This window comes from Giraffa tippelskirchi, chromosome 1, assembly GCF_054371585.1.
Source record: "Giraffa tippelskirchi isolate mGirTip1 chromosome 1, T2T-mGirTip1v1.2.pri, whole genome shotgun sequence".
Classification (NCBI taxonomy): domain Eukaryota; kingdom Metazoa; phylum Chordata; class Mammalia; order Artiodactyla; family Giraffidae; genus Giraffa; species Giraffa tippelskirchi.
The window spans coordinates 209,446,567-209,463,004 of NC_137275.1; the positions used below are offsets into that span (position 1 = coordinate 209,446,567).

At 46.2% G+C, this 16,438-nt stretch overlaps 1 protein-coding gene across 1 annotated transcript in view; it reads right to left on the bottom strand.

Moving 5' to 3' along the window:
* The window catches only part of ABCA1 (ATP binding cassette subfamily A member 1), a 141,470-nt gene that overhangs the window by 89,234 nt on the left and 35,798 nt on the right, over window positions 1-16,438 (bottom strand). Inside the window, exons 3-5 of the mRNA XM_081524458.1 lie at window positions 15,779-15,872; window positions 10,396-10,537; window positions 8,685-8,803 (exon numbers count right to left, since the gene is read on the bottom strand). Of these exons, the coding sequence (XP_081380584.1) occupies window positions 8,685-8,803; window positions 10,396-10,537; window positions 15,779-15,872 (355 nt within the window). The remainder of the gene's footprint in view (window positions 1-8,684; window positions 8,804-10,395; window positions 10,538-15,778; window positions 15,873-16,438) is intronic.

Genomic DNA, 16,438 nt, shown 5'->3' on the forward strand with positions numbered 1-16,438 from the left:
CTGCCAACTGGATGTTTACAAGATGATAATTTTACAACATCCTTCCCTCAACTCCCTGCCACAGCCAGCTACCTTGCCATGTCACCAAAGCCTGCCCTGCCCTCAGGGGATCAGGTCTTTCGGACTTTCAAAGATTAAAGTAGAATTAAAGGTCTATGCAGTGAGTTTTCAGTATTACCTGTAAACCCAACAGCCAGAAAGTTATGATCCATTTCCCTAAGTAAACTCTAGCATAACCCTCAGGACTTATTTCACAAGATTCTTGGTCAGAGCCACATCAAAAAGGCCAAACAAGCCATATTTGTAACATGAATACATAGCAAATAACAGCCAGACCATTGACACTCAGAAGTCTTGCCGAAAGGATGGACAGACTCAAAAGCCAGGTCAGGATCAGTGCTGCCCCAGGCCTCCCCTCCAGTCCTTTCCTCTTCGGACCCTTGACCTCAACAATACGGGATGTCTTCCAAAGGGACATCTCCAGTGCAGCAACAAAAGTGCCCAAAGTTCTTCCTTGCTCTTCTTTCCTGGCAAAGTTCTCATGAGCTTCAGAGGTTACTGTGTTCTGGAGAGAATGCATTACAGAAGCCCTTGAATCAGGAGCTGTGGGAAGCCATTTGCAAACCTAGTTCTCATCACGGGAAGCTGAGCTAAGGCACCCAACTTCATGGAGCACTGTTCTTATGGAAGTGCCATTCACATGGACTGCGGTATACATGGCATCCTCAGAAATGTGTGACCTAGCAGCCTAAGTAAAGCCTGAAAGCCCTCCCTTAACTGTCCCCACCTACCTCACCTGGCCCAATTCAGGAGGTTCAGAAAAATGATCTTCTGAAGTCCCACATGGCACCTACTGAGTGAGTGTGTGAAAGTGCTCAGTTGCGTCTGACTCTTTGCGACCCCATGGACTATACAGTCCTTGGAATTCTCTAGGCCAGAACACTGGAATGGTAGCTTTTCCCTTCTCCAGGGGATATTCCCAACCCAGGGATCGAACCCAGATCTCCCACATTGCAGGCGGATTCTTTACCAGCTGAGCCATAACGGAAGCCTTAGCTCCAACTGGGCTTCTGTTAAAAGGACTGCTGTGGCTATAATGTGAGACAGGGCCAGACCCATAGAGACCTAAGATCCTGGCTGAGAATGAAAGCTGCTGAGTCCCATGCACAGGGGAGACTGGGGATCTGGCCCTCCAGCTACACGACAGAACCCACAGCCCTGTCCACTGCACCAGGCTACAGTGGATAACAATAGAAAAACGACAGTGCCTCCTCAAGCCAAGGAGACTCTTGAGAGTTCCTTGAACTGTAAGGAGATCAAACCAGTCAATCCTAAAGGAAATCAACCCTGAATATTCATAGGAAGGACTGATGCTGAAACTGAAGCTCCAATACTTTGGCTACCTGATGTGAAGAACTGACTCATTAGAAAAGACCCTGATGCTGAGAAAGATTACGGGCATGAGGAGAAAGGGTCGACAGAGGATGAGATGGTTGGATGGCATCACCGAGTCAATAGACATGAGTTTGAGCAAACTCCGGAAGATAGTGAAGGATAGGGAAGCCTGGTGTGCTGCAGTCCATGCGGTCACGAAGAGTTGGACACAACTGAGTGACTGAACAACAACTTCAAGCCAAGGAATTATCCCTGGACCAGCACAAGAAATGGGGAGGCTGAGGGAGCATCCAGGGTTAAGAGAAGAGACAAGAGCCCAGGAGATAAGAGCCCAGCTGTGTATGAAAATGAGGGACAGTGGGGAGCTGGGGAACTTTTTGCAAGAGACATGAGGGTGGCCCACCCCAGGAGGTGCCCCTCCCAACTTCCAGCCAAGTAGGAAGCCCTAACCACTACATATGGTATAAAATCGAGAGGGGCCAACCCCATGTTGTCATAGAGATGAAGGAAAGCTGTAGTCTGGATGCCAGGATTTGAGAAAGGCGCTGGAGCAAAATCAATGTTTGAGCAGAAACATCCAGCAGGAAGCAAGCTAATGAGCCCATTAGGTATCAGTGAGCAACACATTTTAAGTAGTTCTAAAGGAAATAAGGTCTTCCCTCGTGGCTCAGATGGTAAAGAATCTGCCTGCAATGTGGGAGACCTGGGTTTGATCCCTGGGTTGGAAAGATCCCCTGGAGGAGGGCATGGCAACCCACTCCAGTATTCTTGCCTAGAGAATCCCCATGGACAGAGGAGCCTGGCTGGCTACACTCCATGGGATCACAAAGAGTTGCACACAACTGAGCAACTAAGCACAGCACAGAACCAAGGAAATAAACATTAAAGACAAAGAAGAAAGCAAAGGGACACCTCCTTCCCCAGCCCAGTCCTGATCTGAGTAGCTCTGGCCCCATCGAAAAGGCCTTAGTTCTGGCCAGCCTGCTGGTCATCCCACTGGAAAATGCCAGATTCGCAAGAGGAGGCAGTGGACTGGAGTGGTGCACAAGCCTGGAGGGTGGTGTGGAGGAAGAGGCCAAGGAAGAAGACAGCCCTTCCTGTCCCCCCAGGTCTCTGGAGGGGCAGATGCTACTGTGTGAAGCCTGAGGCTGACACAGTTTGGAGGGCTCTCTCTAAGAAAAAGAATATTTTTTAAACATCCTCCTTCAGCAAGTTTTGATTGCTGAGACCCCTACCAGGGCCTTGGAAGGGGGTTCTGAAAGTGAAACTCCTTTCAGTTCAGTTCAGTTCAGTCACTCAGTAGTGTCTGACTCTCCGCGACCCCATGAATAGCAGCACGCCAGGCCTCCCTGTCCATCACCAACTCCCGGAGTCTACCCAAACCCATGTCCATCGAGTCAGTGATGCCATCCAACCATCTCATCCTCTGTGGTCCCCTTCTCCTCCTGCCCCCAATCCTACCCAGCATTAGGGTCTTTTCCAAAGAGTCAACTCTTTGCATGAGGTGGCCAAAGTATTGGAGTTTCAGCTTCAACATCAGTCCTTCCAATGAACACCCAGGACTGATCTCCTTTAGCTTCTCAGTAAATCCACTTCAAGCCTCTACACTCATAGCAGGCTTTCCAGGAAATGGCAACTCACTCCAGTATTCTTGCCTGGAGAATCCCATGGACAGAGGAGGAGTCCATGGGATCACAGCTGGACACAACTGAGCAACTTCACTTTTTCTGGAAAGTAAACCTTGTAGAAGAAAGCAAGCCAAGACAAAAATGTTCTTAAGACTTTTTTGTCATTATTATTAATTGAAACCCCTGGGGACCTGGGTTCACACAATGGATCAAGGTGAAAATGACATGTGCTGGGATTTTATGCTTTTCAAGGTGCTTTCATTTGACTCTCAAAATACTCTGTGAAGGAGAAAGGACAGATATCATCTCTCACCTTCATTCCGCAAAGATTCACTGGCTCCTTGCCATGTGCCTGTTTGCACTGTGCTATCTTGCTGATGCTTGGGACAGAGTTACAAACAAGGCCCAGCCCTGCCCTCCAGGGGCCACAAGCAGGGGCCAGCCCACAGTACTAGTCAGTCCCAGGTGATCCCCCACCCAAGCACCAAGTTTCCAAGAGGCAACACGTTCATGTTATTTCACCAAAGTCCCAATTTCAAGGCAAGGAAAGCTGAGACCCAGAGAAAAGTAACAAATTGACAAAGCCAAACAGGTAGCCAGAAACAGATGGGGAAGTAAACTAACTCAGATTAATTGCATGTCAGCTGTGTGCTATGACCTTGCTATCAGTCATCCATCCACACAATGACATCTGATTTAACGTTCAACAACCCACAGGGCTTCCCCAGTGGCTCAGATAGTAAAGAATCCACCCGCAAGGCAGGAGACATGGTTTCAATCCCTGGTTTGGGAGGATCCCCTGGAGGAGAGCATGGCAACCCACTCCAGTATTCTTGCCTAGAGAATTCCCATGGACAGAGGAGCCTGGCGGGCTACAGTCCGTGGGGTTGAAAAGAATCGGACACGACTGAGTAACTAAACACAACCCACAGAATACCTGATCTCCATTTTTCAGGTAAACTGAGGGTCAGAATAAATCAAATCATGCCCAAGTTTCACACTTAATGAGGGACAGAGCCTGATGTTGTTCCCCAAAGGAATCTTTTTGTGGGGGGAGGAAAGTCAGCAAAGATCTATTTTTACCATCTTGGTGACATCACTCCTCCCAAACAAATCTTAATACAAAACCCAAAATGCTTTCTCTTACAGCAGCAATTTACAATCTTCCATCTCTACGAAACTACTCACACAAGTTTCACCACACCCACAGAAAATGATACCATCTTTAAATTAACTTTAAGTAATTTTCCCCTATTTAACAGCCTCCTAAGCAATAATACCATGAAATTATTTTGAGGTGGGTTAAAATTAAAAGTTGTCATCCGTGTACTGCTCAAAACCATCTCAGATATCATACAAGATTCACTTAAAGAAATGCTCTTTCTTGCCAGACTGCATCTCACAGAGACAGAATCTAGACCTGTCACTTTTTCTGGAGCTTTTGAGAATTTGTGCAACTTTTACATTTCCACCGGGTTGGAGTCATGATGGTGTCTTAAGAAGAGTGAATGCTCCTCACCTAGACTCCTAAACATTAATTTAACCCCTGTCCAACCTGGACGGGTATACATTTAGGCAGAAAACAAAATGTCCAAAAAGTTCCAATGATGAGAAAACTGAGTGAAGTCCCTCTATAAAGCTTCCTACATGTGCTTATTAGGATGGTTTCAAGGATATGTAGGCTTGACTATGACCTAACTCTTGAACTGGAGGTCTTCCCAGCTGGGAGATTAATGGAACAGCTAGAGCAGCACAAGAGAGCACTGTAGAAAGAGCACTGCTTGGAGCAGCAGAGGTTTAGCTGTATTCCATTCCCAGAATATCCCTCTGGTGGCTATGCAAACTTGGGAAAGTCCCTCCCCCACCCCTGGCTGGATCACAGTCTTTTTTCTAGAATAGAAGTTCTGTATGGACAGGGGCCATATTTGTTCTGTACACCTCTATGTCCCAGCACCTAGAACAGAGGTTGGGACATGTTAGTGTTCAACAAATACTGGCTGAACATTTGACTCAATTAACCCATCTGTCTATAAATGAACTAACGGACGTCTAAGGTCTCATCCAACAAGTGGAAATAAAACAATGCCCTGGCCCAGCAAACCATGGGACTAGAAAAGAGTATTTGAGCAGACATTCCTCTATCCACAAATTATCTGTGGATGTATCAATGGAGTTAGCAGGTGAAGTGAAAAGGAAGAACAAGATAAGTCCTCTAACCAGATCACAGGAGCCTGGTGGCCCAGTACAAAGACAACATGGGTTGGTAGGTCTGTAACAGCCTGAATGGCACTGTCCAAAGGGGCCGTTAGTCTCCAGTGGACTGATCCAAACCTCCAACGCTGGTCCCACAATCACCAACAACTCGGATAAGAACAAAGAGAGCTATCTATCAAATTTCTACATGACAGGGAACAAGCAGCACTAGTAAATATAATACATGGCAAAAACAGAATCTGAAACAGTTTGAGTAGGAAGAGATGACATAGGGAATCTAAAATAGTAAAATAGAAAAGAGATAGATATTCTCCCTTTTAGGTTCAAAAAGCCAACAGCACGATTCAGAAAAGGAGAACAAGCAACTTGCAATACTCTGTATTTAAAAGGCTCTGCAGCTCAGGTTGACTGCACATGGAGAATGAGTCAACTGTATGACATGGATGCCAAAAAGCGTCATGCAATCCCAGGCTACATTAACAGAAATATGGTGCTCAGAGCAAGGGAGTGAAAGTCCCTTTCTGCTCTGTGCTGGAAGACTGTTGTAATTTCTGATAAACTTCAAGAAACACAAAGAAACACTGAAACACAACCAACCAGAGGAGAGGCAGAAATCAGGAAGTGGGGGGTGCGGTAGGCTTTCCAGAAGAGGAATGGAGGACTTTTAGCCTAAAAAGACAACAGATTTCAGGAAGAGAGGGAAAGAAACACAAGGGTTGTCTATAAACACTTCAAGGGAAATAGGTTAGCCTCTTTCTCTGGGAGGTACAGCAGACCAGTGAATATATTCTGATAATTAGAATACCAATATTCTAATATTGGGTATTCTGCCAATACCCGAAATGAGCTGCCGTGCGAGAGTCAGGTCCCTGCCCCCTGCCACCCTTGGGGTAGGCAGAGAAGGTTGATGAGGGGAGGACTCCAACCAAAGATCCTTTCCATCTGCAGAGTGACAGCACAAGAGGGCTGAGCCCATCATGCTCTGAGTAGGGGTTTCACTGCAGAGAAACAGAGGTCTCCAAGTCAGGACCCACACTGATATACCCCAGCCTTGGACTCTCTGAAATCTAGTGCATGCATGTGTGCGTGCCAAGTCACTTCAGTCGTGTCTGATTCTTTGTGACCCTATGGACTGTAGCCCTCCAGGCCCCTCCAGGCTCCTCTGTCCATGGGATTCTCCAGGCTGGAATATTGGAGTAGGCTGCTATGCCCTCCTCCAAGGGATCTTCCTGACCCAGGGATCAAACCCACATCTCTTACATCTCCTGCATTGGCAGGCGGGTTCTTTACCACTAGTGGTCCACCTGAGAAGCCCCTCTGAAATCTAGAGTGTTATTCAAATTCAGCAAAAAGTTACTGATTCCACCTTGGAAGAAGCAACATTTCTCTACATCTCCCTCTGGACTGAGGCCAGGCTCAGTGCTACAAGACAGCCAAGAAAGGTGGAAGCTGCAGGGCAGAAGTGGCCCTAATAAGTAGCTGCAGGGCAGACAAGGGTGAACGGAGAGATAAGCTTTGACGGGAGACAACCATAATCAGAGATCTCTCTCCAGAGCTGTGGAGAGAAACTTGTTTGAATGCAGGTTTGGCTTCTCTTCTCAACCCTGACTCATGTCTGTAGTTTATCTGTGTCTGAGGAAGCACCCCCCGAGATCTGAAACTACTCCCCGCCCTGTCCCCTATTCACAGTCCGTTTCTCCAGCCATGCAGTGGAAAGCAGAAGAACAAGGCCAGGTGCTCAGAAATACATCACTGATGCACAGGAGTAAAATCGGCTCCCGTTTATTGAACATCTACTATGCGCCAGACACTGTGTGAGGGTTCACATTTCACACTGCAAGTTACCTATTATTCGTAGCTGAAGAAATCAAGGCTTGGAGAGGTTAAACAGCTTGGCCAAGATAGCACCCCAAAATCATCATAGCTCATATTCACTAAGTGTTTCCTTGGAGACAGATGTAGTTTTTAAGCAGTTAAATGTTTCAACTCCTCTACTCCTGACAACAGTCCTATGAGCTAAAGTTCTCCTACTGGCTCCATTTTACAGATGAGAAGTGTGGTCCCAAAAGGTCCGAAAGGACTTATTCACAGAGTCACCAAACTACAAAATAATACACTGTAGCTCTCTTTCCTCTGGATCACACTGTCTCTGCAGTAGAAGAAATAACCCTGACTGTCTCTGGTCTACCAGGCAGGGGGCCCCCAGCAGATCAGGAAAGACAAATGCCTTGACTAATGGTGGTTGTCTCTCTGTGTCCTGTGCTGGGACAGACAGGTGTGCAGGATGGGGACCTACAGGGCAAGGAAATGGCATCCAGATGGCCTGGCTGTGCACCTAGGAGCAGAGCAGCTGGGAGCTCCTCGGAGCTGACCCGGAGCCCAGGCACGGTCACACCTGTTTTTCTTGTGAAATGACACCTCCCCCTCACCACCTCCCACACAGTTTGCCTCCAGGTAAAGCACAGTCCAGCCACCCAGGAGAAAGCCCCAATACAAGCCTGGTTTAAACTCTAGCACTTTACACTATTTCTGTTTTCACCAAGTAGATAGCAAACTGGGAGGCCTCTCAGCAAAAGCCAGCCGACCTATTCCTCCCAAACACCGAACTAAGAAAAAAGCACTTTCCTGCAGCAGTGGTGGCAGCTGACTGGTGATGGGGTAATTTATCACTCACACTGTTTAGAACCACCAGTGCATGGAGATGATAAAAAGCAACTGACTCTTGGTCAGCTTCATTACTGCTTCTGAATTCTCTACAGACCACGCAGGCCATTACCACCTGCATCTGGGGGCATGTTCCCACCACCCCCTGCCCCGCTGGTCAGCCACTGCCTGGGAGGCTGCTCCATGGTGACTTATGCAGCCAGCACCTCGGCCAGCAAGCTGCCTGCTCTCAGCCACTTCCTAGATGGCAATAAACTGCCCGGGCCCTCACCGGATCAGAGATAAGGATGTCACTTTTTAGAGATCAGAGGTTCAAATGCTCATTGACTAAATCAAATGACTAGGGGCATGATGAACTGCATTTTTCTTTTAGAAGTGAATGCTTAACTTTCACGTATCCATATCAAGTTGCAACTTTATCGGCTCTTATATGCACAGAAGCATCCCCTGTCTACACATCTGCCCATTCACAGCAACCATATGGCCAACTCCATAAAATGAGGTTGGCAGCAACCTGCACCCCTAACTGCCCTTAAGCCAGGCCAGTACCATTCCTCTCTAGGGGGTTTTCTTTTATGTCCCCAGAGGAGGCCAGGCACTCATAATCTCCGTACTTTCTTCTCAAATACATCCTGCAGAGAGGCCTTACAGCCTAGCCACCAGGAGGAAAACCCCACAGGGAAGAGCTGAAAGGAACAAGTGCCAGGACGTGTCAGCTGCTGTCTCTCCCTGGTGCAGGTTCATTTCCAATTACAAGCCGATTCACAGACGGTTTTTGCTTACGTGAGCTGGAACGCTCGAGCTGGTATAACGTCTTCAAAACTTTGCGTATGTCCTTCATGCTGGTGTCTCTGTGGCTGTACAAGAGAAGCCGCCGAGCGTCGGAGAACAGGCGAGACACACTGCAGGGGCAGCAAGAAAAGCAGAAATGCCCTGGTTAGACCAGCTGTCTCTCCACTTTGAACAAAGTACCTGCCGGGAACACCCAGCTTGGCTGCAGGGACCCCATGGGCCACCCCTGACTCACTCCAGCTGCCCCCTCACCCAACCTCTGAGACGCTATGCTCCCACCCGCCCTGCCCCAAACACTCATCCTCATGTATCCGCACAACCAAACCTTACCAGCCTTCAAGGCCCAGTCCACATGCTGCCTCTGCAGGAAGCTCTCCCTCACATGCACGTGCGCACACACACACAAGCCCCCAGGACCAACTCATCCATGAAACACAGCAGACACAGTGCCTAGGGCCCAGGATACACTTAGGGGTAGACAGCATTTTTAAATTTCTTTTAAAATCAGGAAAAAATCTCAGAATGAATGCATATAATTAATTTAGCCTGGAATATACTCATCTTTATACCCAACACAGTTAATAAATAAAATTTTTAATGCTGCTGCACAGGAAAAGGGGTTCATGAAAGTCACGAAGTCTAAGGCCCATGAACGTTTTAATGGCGCCCTGCCTGCCTGGCAGCAGTTTCCTCAGAACTGTCCTGCTAAGTCTCCTGCAATCTTTAGTCCTTTCTAACTCCTGCCATGTTTCTGTGTCTTCCAAGAATCTTCAGTGGCTCATCTGGCAAACACTTACTCAGCCCTACTTATGTCTGTTGTTGAAACCATGAGCCAGGAATACAAAAGTGATGAAAGATGGCCTTCAGGGACCTTACACCCAGGGCCAAGAAAGAACTGTAGACAGAAGAACGGACATTGCAGTGTGATAGGGCACACATGAAGGAAGAAAGGTGATCTGAGAGCAGAAAGGACCAAGCTCCCTGAGCCTTGGCTGTGAGCTCCTTGAAGACAGGCCACATCCTCTGCACACCTCTATATCCCCAACTTCTGGACCAGCCATTTCCTACACACAATAAACGTTTGCTAAATAAGTGTTTGCTCATTAATGCATGAGGCTGATGTGCTGTGTCTCCCTTCTCTACTTACCTGCCAGTTTTTTTTTTAATTAATTTATTTTATTGAAGGATAATTGCTTTACAGAATTTTGCTGTTTTCTGTCAAACCACAACATGAATCAGCCATAAGTATACATATATCCCCTCACTTTTGAACCTCCCTCCCATCTCCCTCCCCACTCCACCCCTCCAGGTTGATACAGAGCCCCTGTTTGAGTTTCCTGAGCCATACAGCAAATTCCCATTGGCTAACTGTTTTACATATGGTAATGGAAGTTTCCATGTTACTCTACATACATCTCACCCTCTCCTCCCCTCTCCCCACCTCTCTACCTGCCAGTTTTTTAAGGAAAGGCCCCCAACCACAGAACTGTCAGCTAAATAAAAAATGCACCAAAATGAGCTTACAAGGTTTTAAATTTTGGCAGCAATTCTCCCTGGTCTCATTCTTTGGACTTTATCACACAAACCTTCATAAAAGCACCTTCACTCAAACCCAACCATTTAAAATTCCCCGGAGTCTGAGAAAGGAAAGAAAAAGTATTAACTGACAAGTTTGGGAAAGAAAACCTGATCCGGTACTTACATAGACTTGTTAAAGTTTCCAACAACTCCTGGAGCCTCACCAGGAGTTGGATAACGGAAACAGGGGTTATTGGCATTACAGATAATCCCCTGAACCCAAGGAAGTGTTCCTGCAGAGGGCATGGCTTTGTTTGGAAAGTGGCCTGTTGAAATTGAAGAAGAGAAAAACACAAGGAGAAACATTAATGCTTTGAAGGATTTGGCACTTGATAGCAACCTTTTTCTCTTGGTTCCACCCAAACATTGTTCCATCCCAAACCTGTCCCATTCTCTGAATCCCAGAAATCTGCCACCCTTGACTGATCATGAGTTGGAAATGTGGCATCAGATAGCAGTTCTTAATCTACCTGACATCATCTGTAGAGTTGGATTCATGACACCAGCCTTGGGGAAGTGACCAGATCACACACAGAAGGTGCCTGGAGGGCAGCAAGTGATGAGATCCTCATTCCTTCACCTTCTGCCACCCACTTCACCCTTTCGAGACACAGAGAGGCCCTGGTGATGACTTAATCCTCTTCCTTCATATTTGAAAGAGGAAGCCATGGTGAGATAAAGTGGCTGATGAAGAACACTCAGGGAGTCAGTGGGCAGGACCAGGGGTAGAACCCACGCTTCTGTGATCTCAGTCATGTTCATTCCCTTACACCTGTGGCCTCCTTTAAAACTCAACATTAAAAAACAAGAACTAAGATCATGGCATCCAGTCCCATCACTTTATGGCAAATAGAAGGGGAAACAATGGAAGCAGTGACAGATTTTATTTTCTTGGGCTCCAAAATCACTGTGGATGGTGACTGCAGCCATGAAATTAAAAGATGCTTGCTCCTTGGAAGAAAAGCTACGACAAACCTAGACATTATATTAGAAAGTAGAGACATCATTTTGCTGACAAAGGTCCATATAGTCAGAGCTATGGTTTTTCCAGTAGTCATGGATGTGAGAGCTGGACCATAAAGAAGGCTGAGCGCCTTCATAAAGAATTGATGCTTTCAAACTGTGGTGCTGGAGAAGACTCCTAAGAGTCCCTTGGACAGCAAGGAGATCAAACCAGTCAATCCTAAAGGAAATCAACCCTAAATATTCATTGGAAGAACTGATGCTGAAGTTGAAGCTCCAATACTCTGATCACCTGATGTGAAGAGCTGACTCATTGCAAAAGACTCTGATCCTTGGAAAGATTGAGGGCAGGAGGAGAAGGAGCAACAGAGGATGAGATGGTTGGATGGCATCACCAACTTAATGGACACGAATTTGAGCAAACTCCAGGAGACAGTGAAAGACAGAGGAGCCTGGTGTGCTGCAATCCATAGGGTCACAAAGAGTTGGACATGACTTAGCAACTGAACAACAACTCCTTTATTTGTTGGCTCTTCTCAATACCCCCATTACTGTCCTCTGTGGACCTCTGTTCACCTTCTCCACTAGCTCCCAAGCTCCTCAAAGGCACTCGATGAAGGTGCTGACATAGGATCAAATGTCATCTGTGAAGCTACATTAGTTGCTGTTGCTGCTTCTCTATTCACCAAAACAACAAGCCCCATCTTGCAGGCCATCTCCTCTCTTTCCTTTCCCTTCACTACAGAGGAGCTTCTTACAAACAGCAGGACTGCATGTACAGGGACTGGTGAGGGGCATCAAAGTACAGTTTGGTTCATGGACATGAGCCATGGAGCTGCTTAAGCAGATCAAGATAAATGTGCCCTGGAACCTGGGTCTCTTAACTTGAGACCAAGAATGTGTGGATTCCTGTGACAGAAAGGCTGAGGCTCCAGCACTCATCATATTCTCAGGATTACCTGTGACCCCCAAAGAGTTAACAATCATTAAGAACCAAGGCTCTAGGTGGTGAAGAGTCACAGTGCTTCACAGGGTTTAGGGTCAGACCAACTGGGATATACATCCAGTCTCTGCAACTTGCTGAACAGTGACTTTGGTCAAGTCAGTGACCCCTTAAACGCTCAACTTCTTCATCTATAAAATGATGATAACAATAGAACCCATGTCGCAGAGCCATAGTAAGTATTACATGAGTTTTTATAGGCAAAGTATGAGTCCCTGGCACAGTGTAAGGATCAGTGAATGGGCCCTCTAGAGTTACTGCAGCGCTTGGTGGCCAGCCTACAACAGTACTTCCTCAGCTCCTGCCCAGCTAGGAGCACTCCTTCCATCTCACAGCCCCCACTTCCCTCTAAGGCATAAACCCATTTTTTTCAGTTTACATTTCCATGCAAATGGGCTAACAGAGTCTCCCCAGAAGTTCACCCATAGCCAGGACTTGCGACACTTTGCATTTCAATACTGGGGTCCTTTTTATCTGTCTTTTTCTTCTGTCCACATACCAACCAGAGAAGCAACATCCAAAACAAGGATGAAATAAGATCTGGTCCCTGCAACCACCCTCGGCAGGGACTCTGGCCTGTTGAGCATTTACTCAGTTAATCCCCTTATCTCCCTGTTAATAGTTCAAGGAAAACCAAACAAGGTCCCTTGCCTAAGTCAGCTGCTCCTCATTCAGGGGAGATTTATGTAACCCAACCAAATACTCGAAGGACCAAGGGATTGTCCCCTTTAACCTCCAGGAAATGCTGGCACCAAAAGCAGGGTGGTGTTGGTCCAGCACACTGACAAGGTGCTTCACGCTATAGTCCAGTGAGTGTGGGCACACCCTTCCCCATGTGCCATGTCCCATCTGATTTGCAGACAAGACCAGGATGAGGATTTGGCATCAGGTGCACAGTATGATGGACTCTCATGATCCAGGGAAGTGATTAGGATCTTCATGGGTCTGGGTCAAACTGGGAAAGATTAATGCTGAAGAATTATATACCAACCCCTTGCTTCCAGAGACAAGACACCTCTGCAAGCATCAGCTTAACTCTCTGCCCTTCCAGCCAGGTCCCTAGAAGGTGCTGAGAACAGGAAGTAAGCTTGCAAGAACTGCATTGATGGAGGGCAAAAGTCTTATCTTAGGTATAGGAATTTCACAACATTTCTGAGAATCGATGGTCTGGATTCAAAGAGATCTGGGTCAAAATTCAACAACTTGCCCAAGATCACAACCTCAGCAAGTGGCAGAGCCAGAATCCAAACAAATCCCAATTTTTCTGATACTACACTCTGTGTGATTTCCACTACACTGCCTTGCTTGCTTGTGATAATTCCAGAGAAAGACTAGCCTAGCAGATGAAAAAGCTGAGTTTTCCCTAAAATGGTTACATCAGCAGGGCTTAGAGTAATATTTATATAAAATCAAATATGCATTTGCTCATCAACCTTTGAGGTTCCAAACAAAAAAGCAGAATTACCTCCCAGGCCCACAAATTGAGGGTTTATTTCACTGTATGTGCCTGTCCTTTTTGGTAAAATCAGAAAATCACATCTGGTAGAATGTTTTCAGGTGTTTTTAACTTGAATATGTATAATGTGTACTAGCAAATTAGCAGATGAATAACTGTCCGTCCGTATTTTCCTTGAAAGACATGGGATCAGATCAGGAACACAATTCAAATGTGACCCCAGCCCCACCACTTCCCTGAAGAACTATATCTTGTACACTTATGGGCCTGGTTCTTTACCAGCTGAGCTACTAGAGAAGCTGCTTGCTCCTTGGAAGAAAAGCTATGACCAACCTAGACAGAATATTAAAAAGCAGAGACATTACTTTGCCAACAAAGGTCCATCTATTCAAAGCTATGGTTTTTCCAGTAGTCATGAATAGATGTGAGAGTTGGACCATAAAGAAAGCTGAGTGCCAAAGAATTGATGCTTTTGAACTGTGGTGTTTGAGAAGACTCTTGAGAGTCCCTTGGACTGAAAGGAGATCAAACCAATCTATCCTAAAGGAAATCAGTCCTGAATATTCATTGGAAGGACTGATGCTGAAGCTGAAGCTCCAATACTTTGGCCACCTGATGTGAAGAACTGACTCATTGGAAAAGACCCTGATGCTGGGAAAGACTGAAGGCGGGAGGAGAAGGGGACGACAGAGAATGAGATGGTTGGATGGCATCACCAACTCAACGAACATGAGTTTGAGCAAGCTCTGGAAGTTGGTGATGGACAGGGAAACCTGGAATGCTGCAGTCCATGAGGTCACAAAGAGTCAGACACGACTGAGAGACTGAACTGAACTGAACTTATGGGGCTGGTGGGCTGTGGGTAGGGCTGGGTAATGACAGGAGAAGTCACTGGGGCCATGGAATAAAGGTCCCAGCTAAACTCCCCCACAAATGCTGATCTTTTAGATTGGGGCATTTTTTCAGTGTTAATCCATCTAGCAAGCTCAGCCAGGAAAGATTGAGATTGTGGGATAACACTCACAACAACCATGAAAAAATAAAATGAAAGTATTAGTCGCTTAGTCATGTTGGATTCTTTGCAACCCCATAGACTGTTGCCTACCAGGCTTCACTGTCCATGGAATTCTCCAGGCAAGAATACTGGAGTGGGTAACCATTCCTTTCCCCTGGGAATCTCCCCGACCCAGGGATTAAACCTAGGTCTCCTGCGTTGCAGGCAGATTCTTTACTGTCTGAGCCATCAGGGAAGCCCCACAACAAACATATGGGGTAAGCATTATTCCCCTTTTATAGAGACGAGTAAGCTCAGTAAAAAGAACCTCAGTCACTTGCCCAAGGTGACTACCTGTGTTGAAGCCAAGATTCAAACCAGGTAACCTGACATCTAGAGCATGTGTTCTTAGCCACTATTGTATTCTCTATGCTCACTAAAAAGGCCATCATCCAAACACATGCTTGGGAGTCAGATGACCTGAGTTTTATTGCATCGCTGTCACTTGATAGATATGTGACCTCAGGCAAGCCCCTGAACTTTTCTGAGTCCCTATTTACTTATTAAGAAATTAAAGCAAATGATCACAATGATAAAGTCCATTATACAAGAGAATCATTATACATTATACATGAGAATCAAATGGAATAATATTAGTCAATCTGAGATATTCTACACAAATGCTGCTTAAAATGCTGTTCCATTATTTGCAACTGTGTGACAAAAACATAATGTATGTGAAAAAGCCTGGCAGGGACCAGATGACAGTGATGCTAAGGTATTGCCTTAGGGAGCTTTTTTAATCACCCCTCTCTGAGCTATCAGTAAGATTATTTTATTTTCATGATTGAAAATGTATGAAACAGATGTCGGCTATTATTATAATTACTATTATCACCATTCACTAGGGCTGAAAATGGTTTCCTGAGTTGATGCCTTATCAAATAATCGGAAGCCTAGCTGTTCTGTTCCAAACCATTTTCCGTGTTTCCTAAAGACAGAGTCATGGGAAAGGTCACATTTAGTCCCTGCCCTTTGCCTGAATTTTGCTTGCCAGTGGTGAGCCTCAGGCAGGATGCTCAGATACTCACATTCATGTTGTTCATAGGGGGGGTAGCTCAGCCGCACGGAGATCAGGATCAGGAAGATGAATAGAGGCCAGGCCACTTCCAGAAACAGCTGACACTGAGTGGGAAACAAGACAAAGCACTGTGAATTAAACACACATGGATGCCTAACACTATTGAGCTTTGGGAAATCCATGAAAAGATGAACTAAACAATGAACCTACTTATCCGGCCTCTCTTACCACTCTCTAAGCTTTAATGATACTGAACTGTTTGTAGTTCTCACCTTAGACACCTTACTATTATTCCATACTTCTGTGTTTTCTCTAAGAAAGGAAAGAGGCCTCCCATCCTGCTTCATCTGGCTCACTTCCACTCACCCTTCAAGACTCAACCAGGCACAATTTCCTTGACTAAAATCTCAGGTAGAGCAGGAAGCCCTTCTGCTGTGCTCCCAGAGTAACCCATGAATCCTCCTCCCATAACAGTTTCCCTGAGCCCTTGAAATCGTGTTTTTGTTACTGGCTTCCTCACTACAATATGAGCACCCTGAAAGCAAGCACTGGATCAACTCATCTTTGTACCTCCACAGCCTTAGCACAGTGTCAGGTATGTTACAACCATTTGGTGAAAGAAGACAGCCTGTGCAAACTGCTGCGCTAAATACACACCACCTCAGCTCTC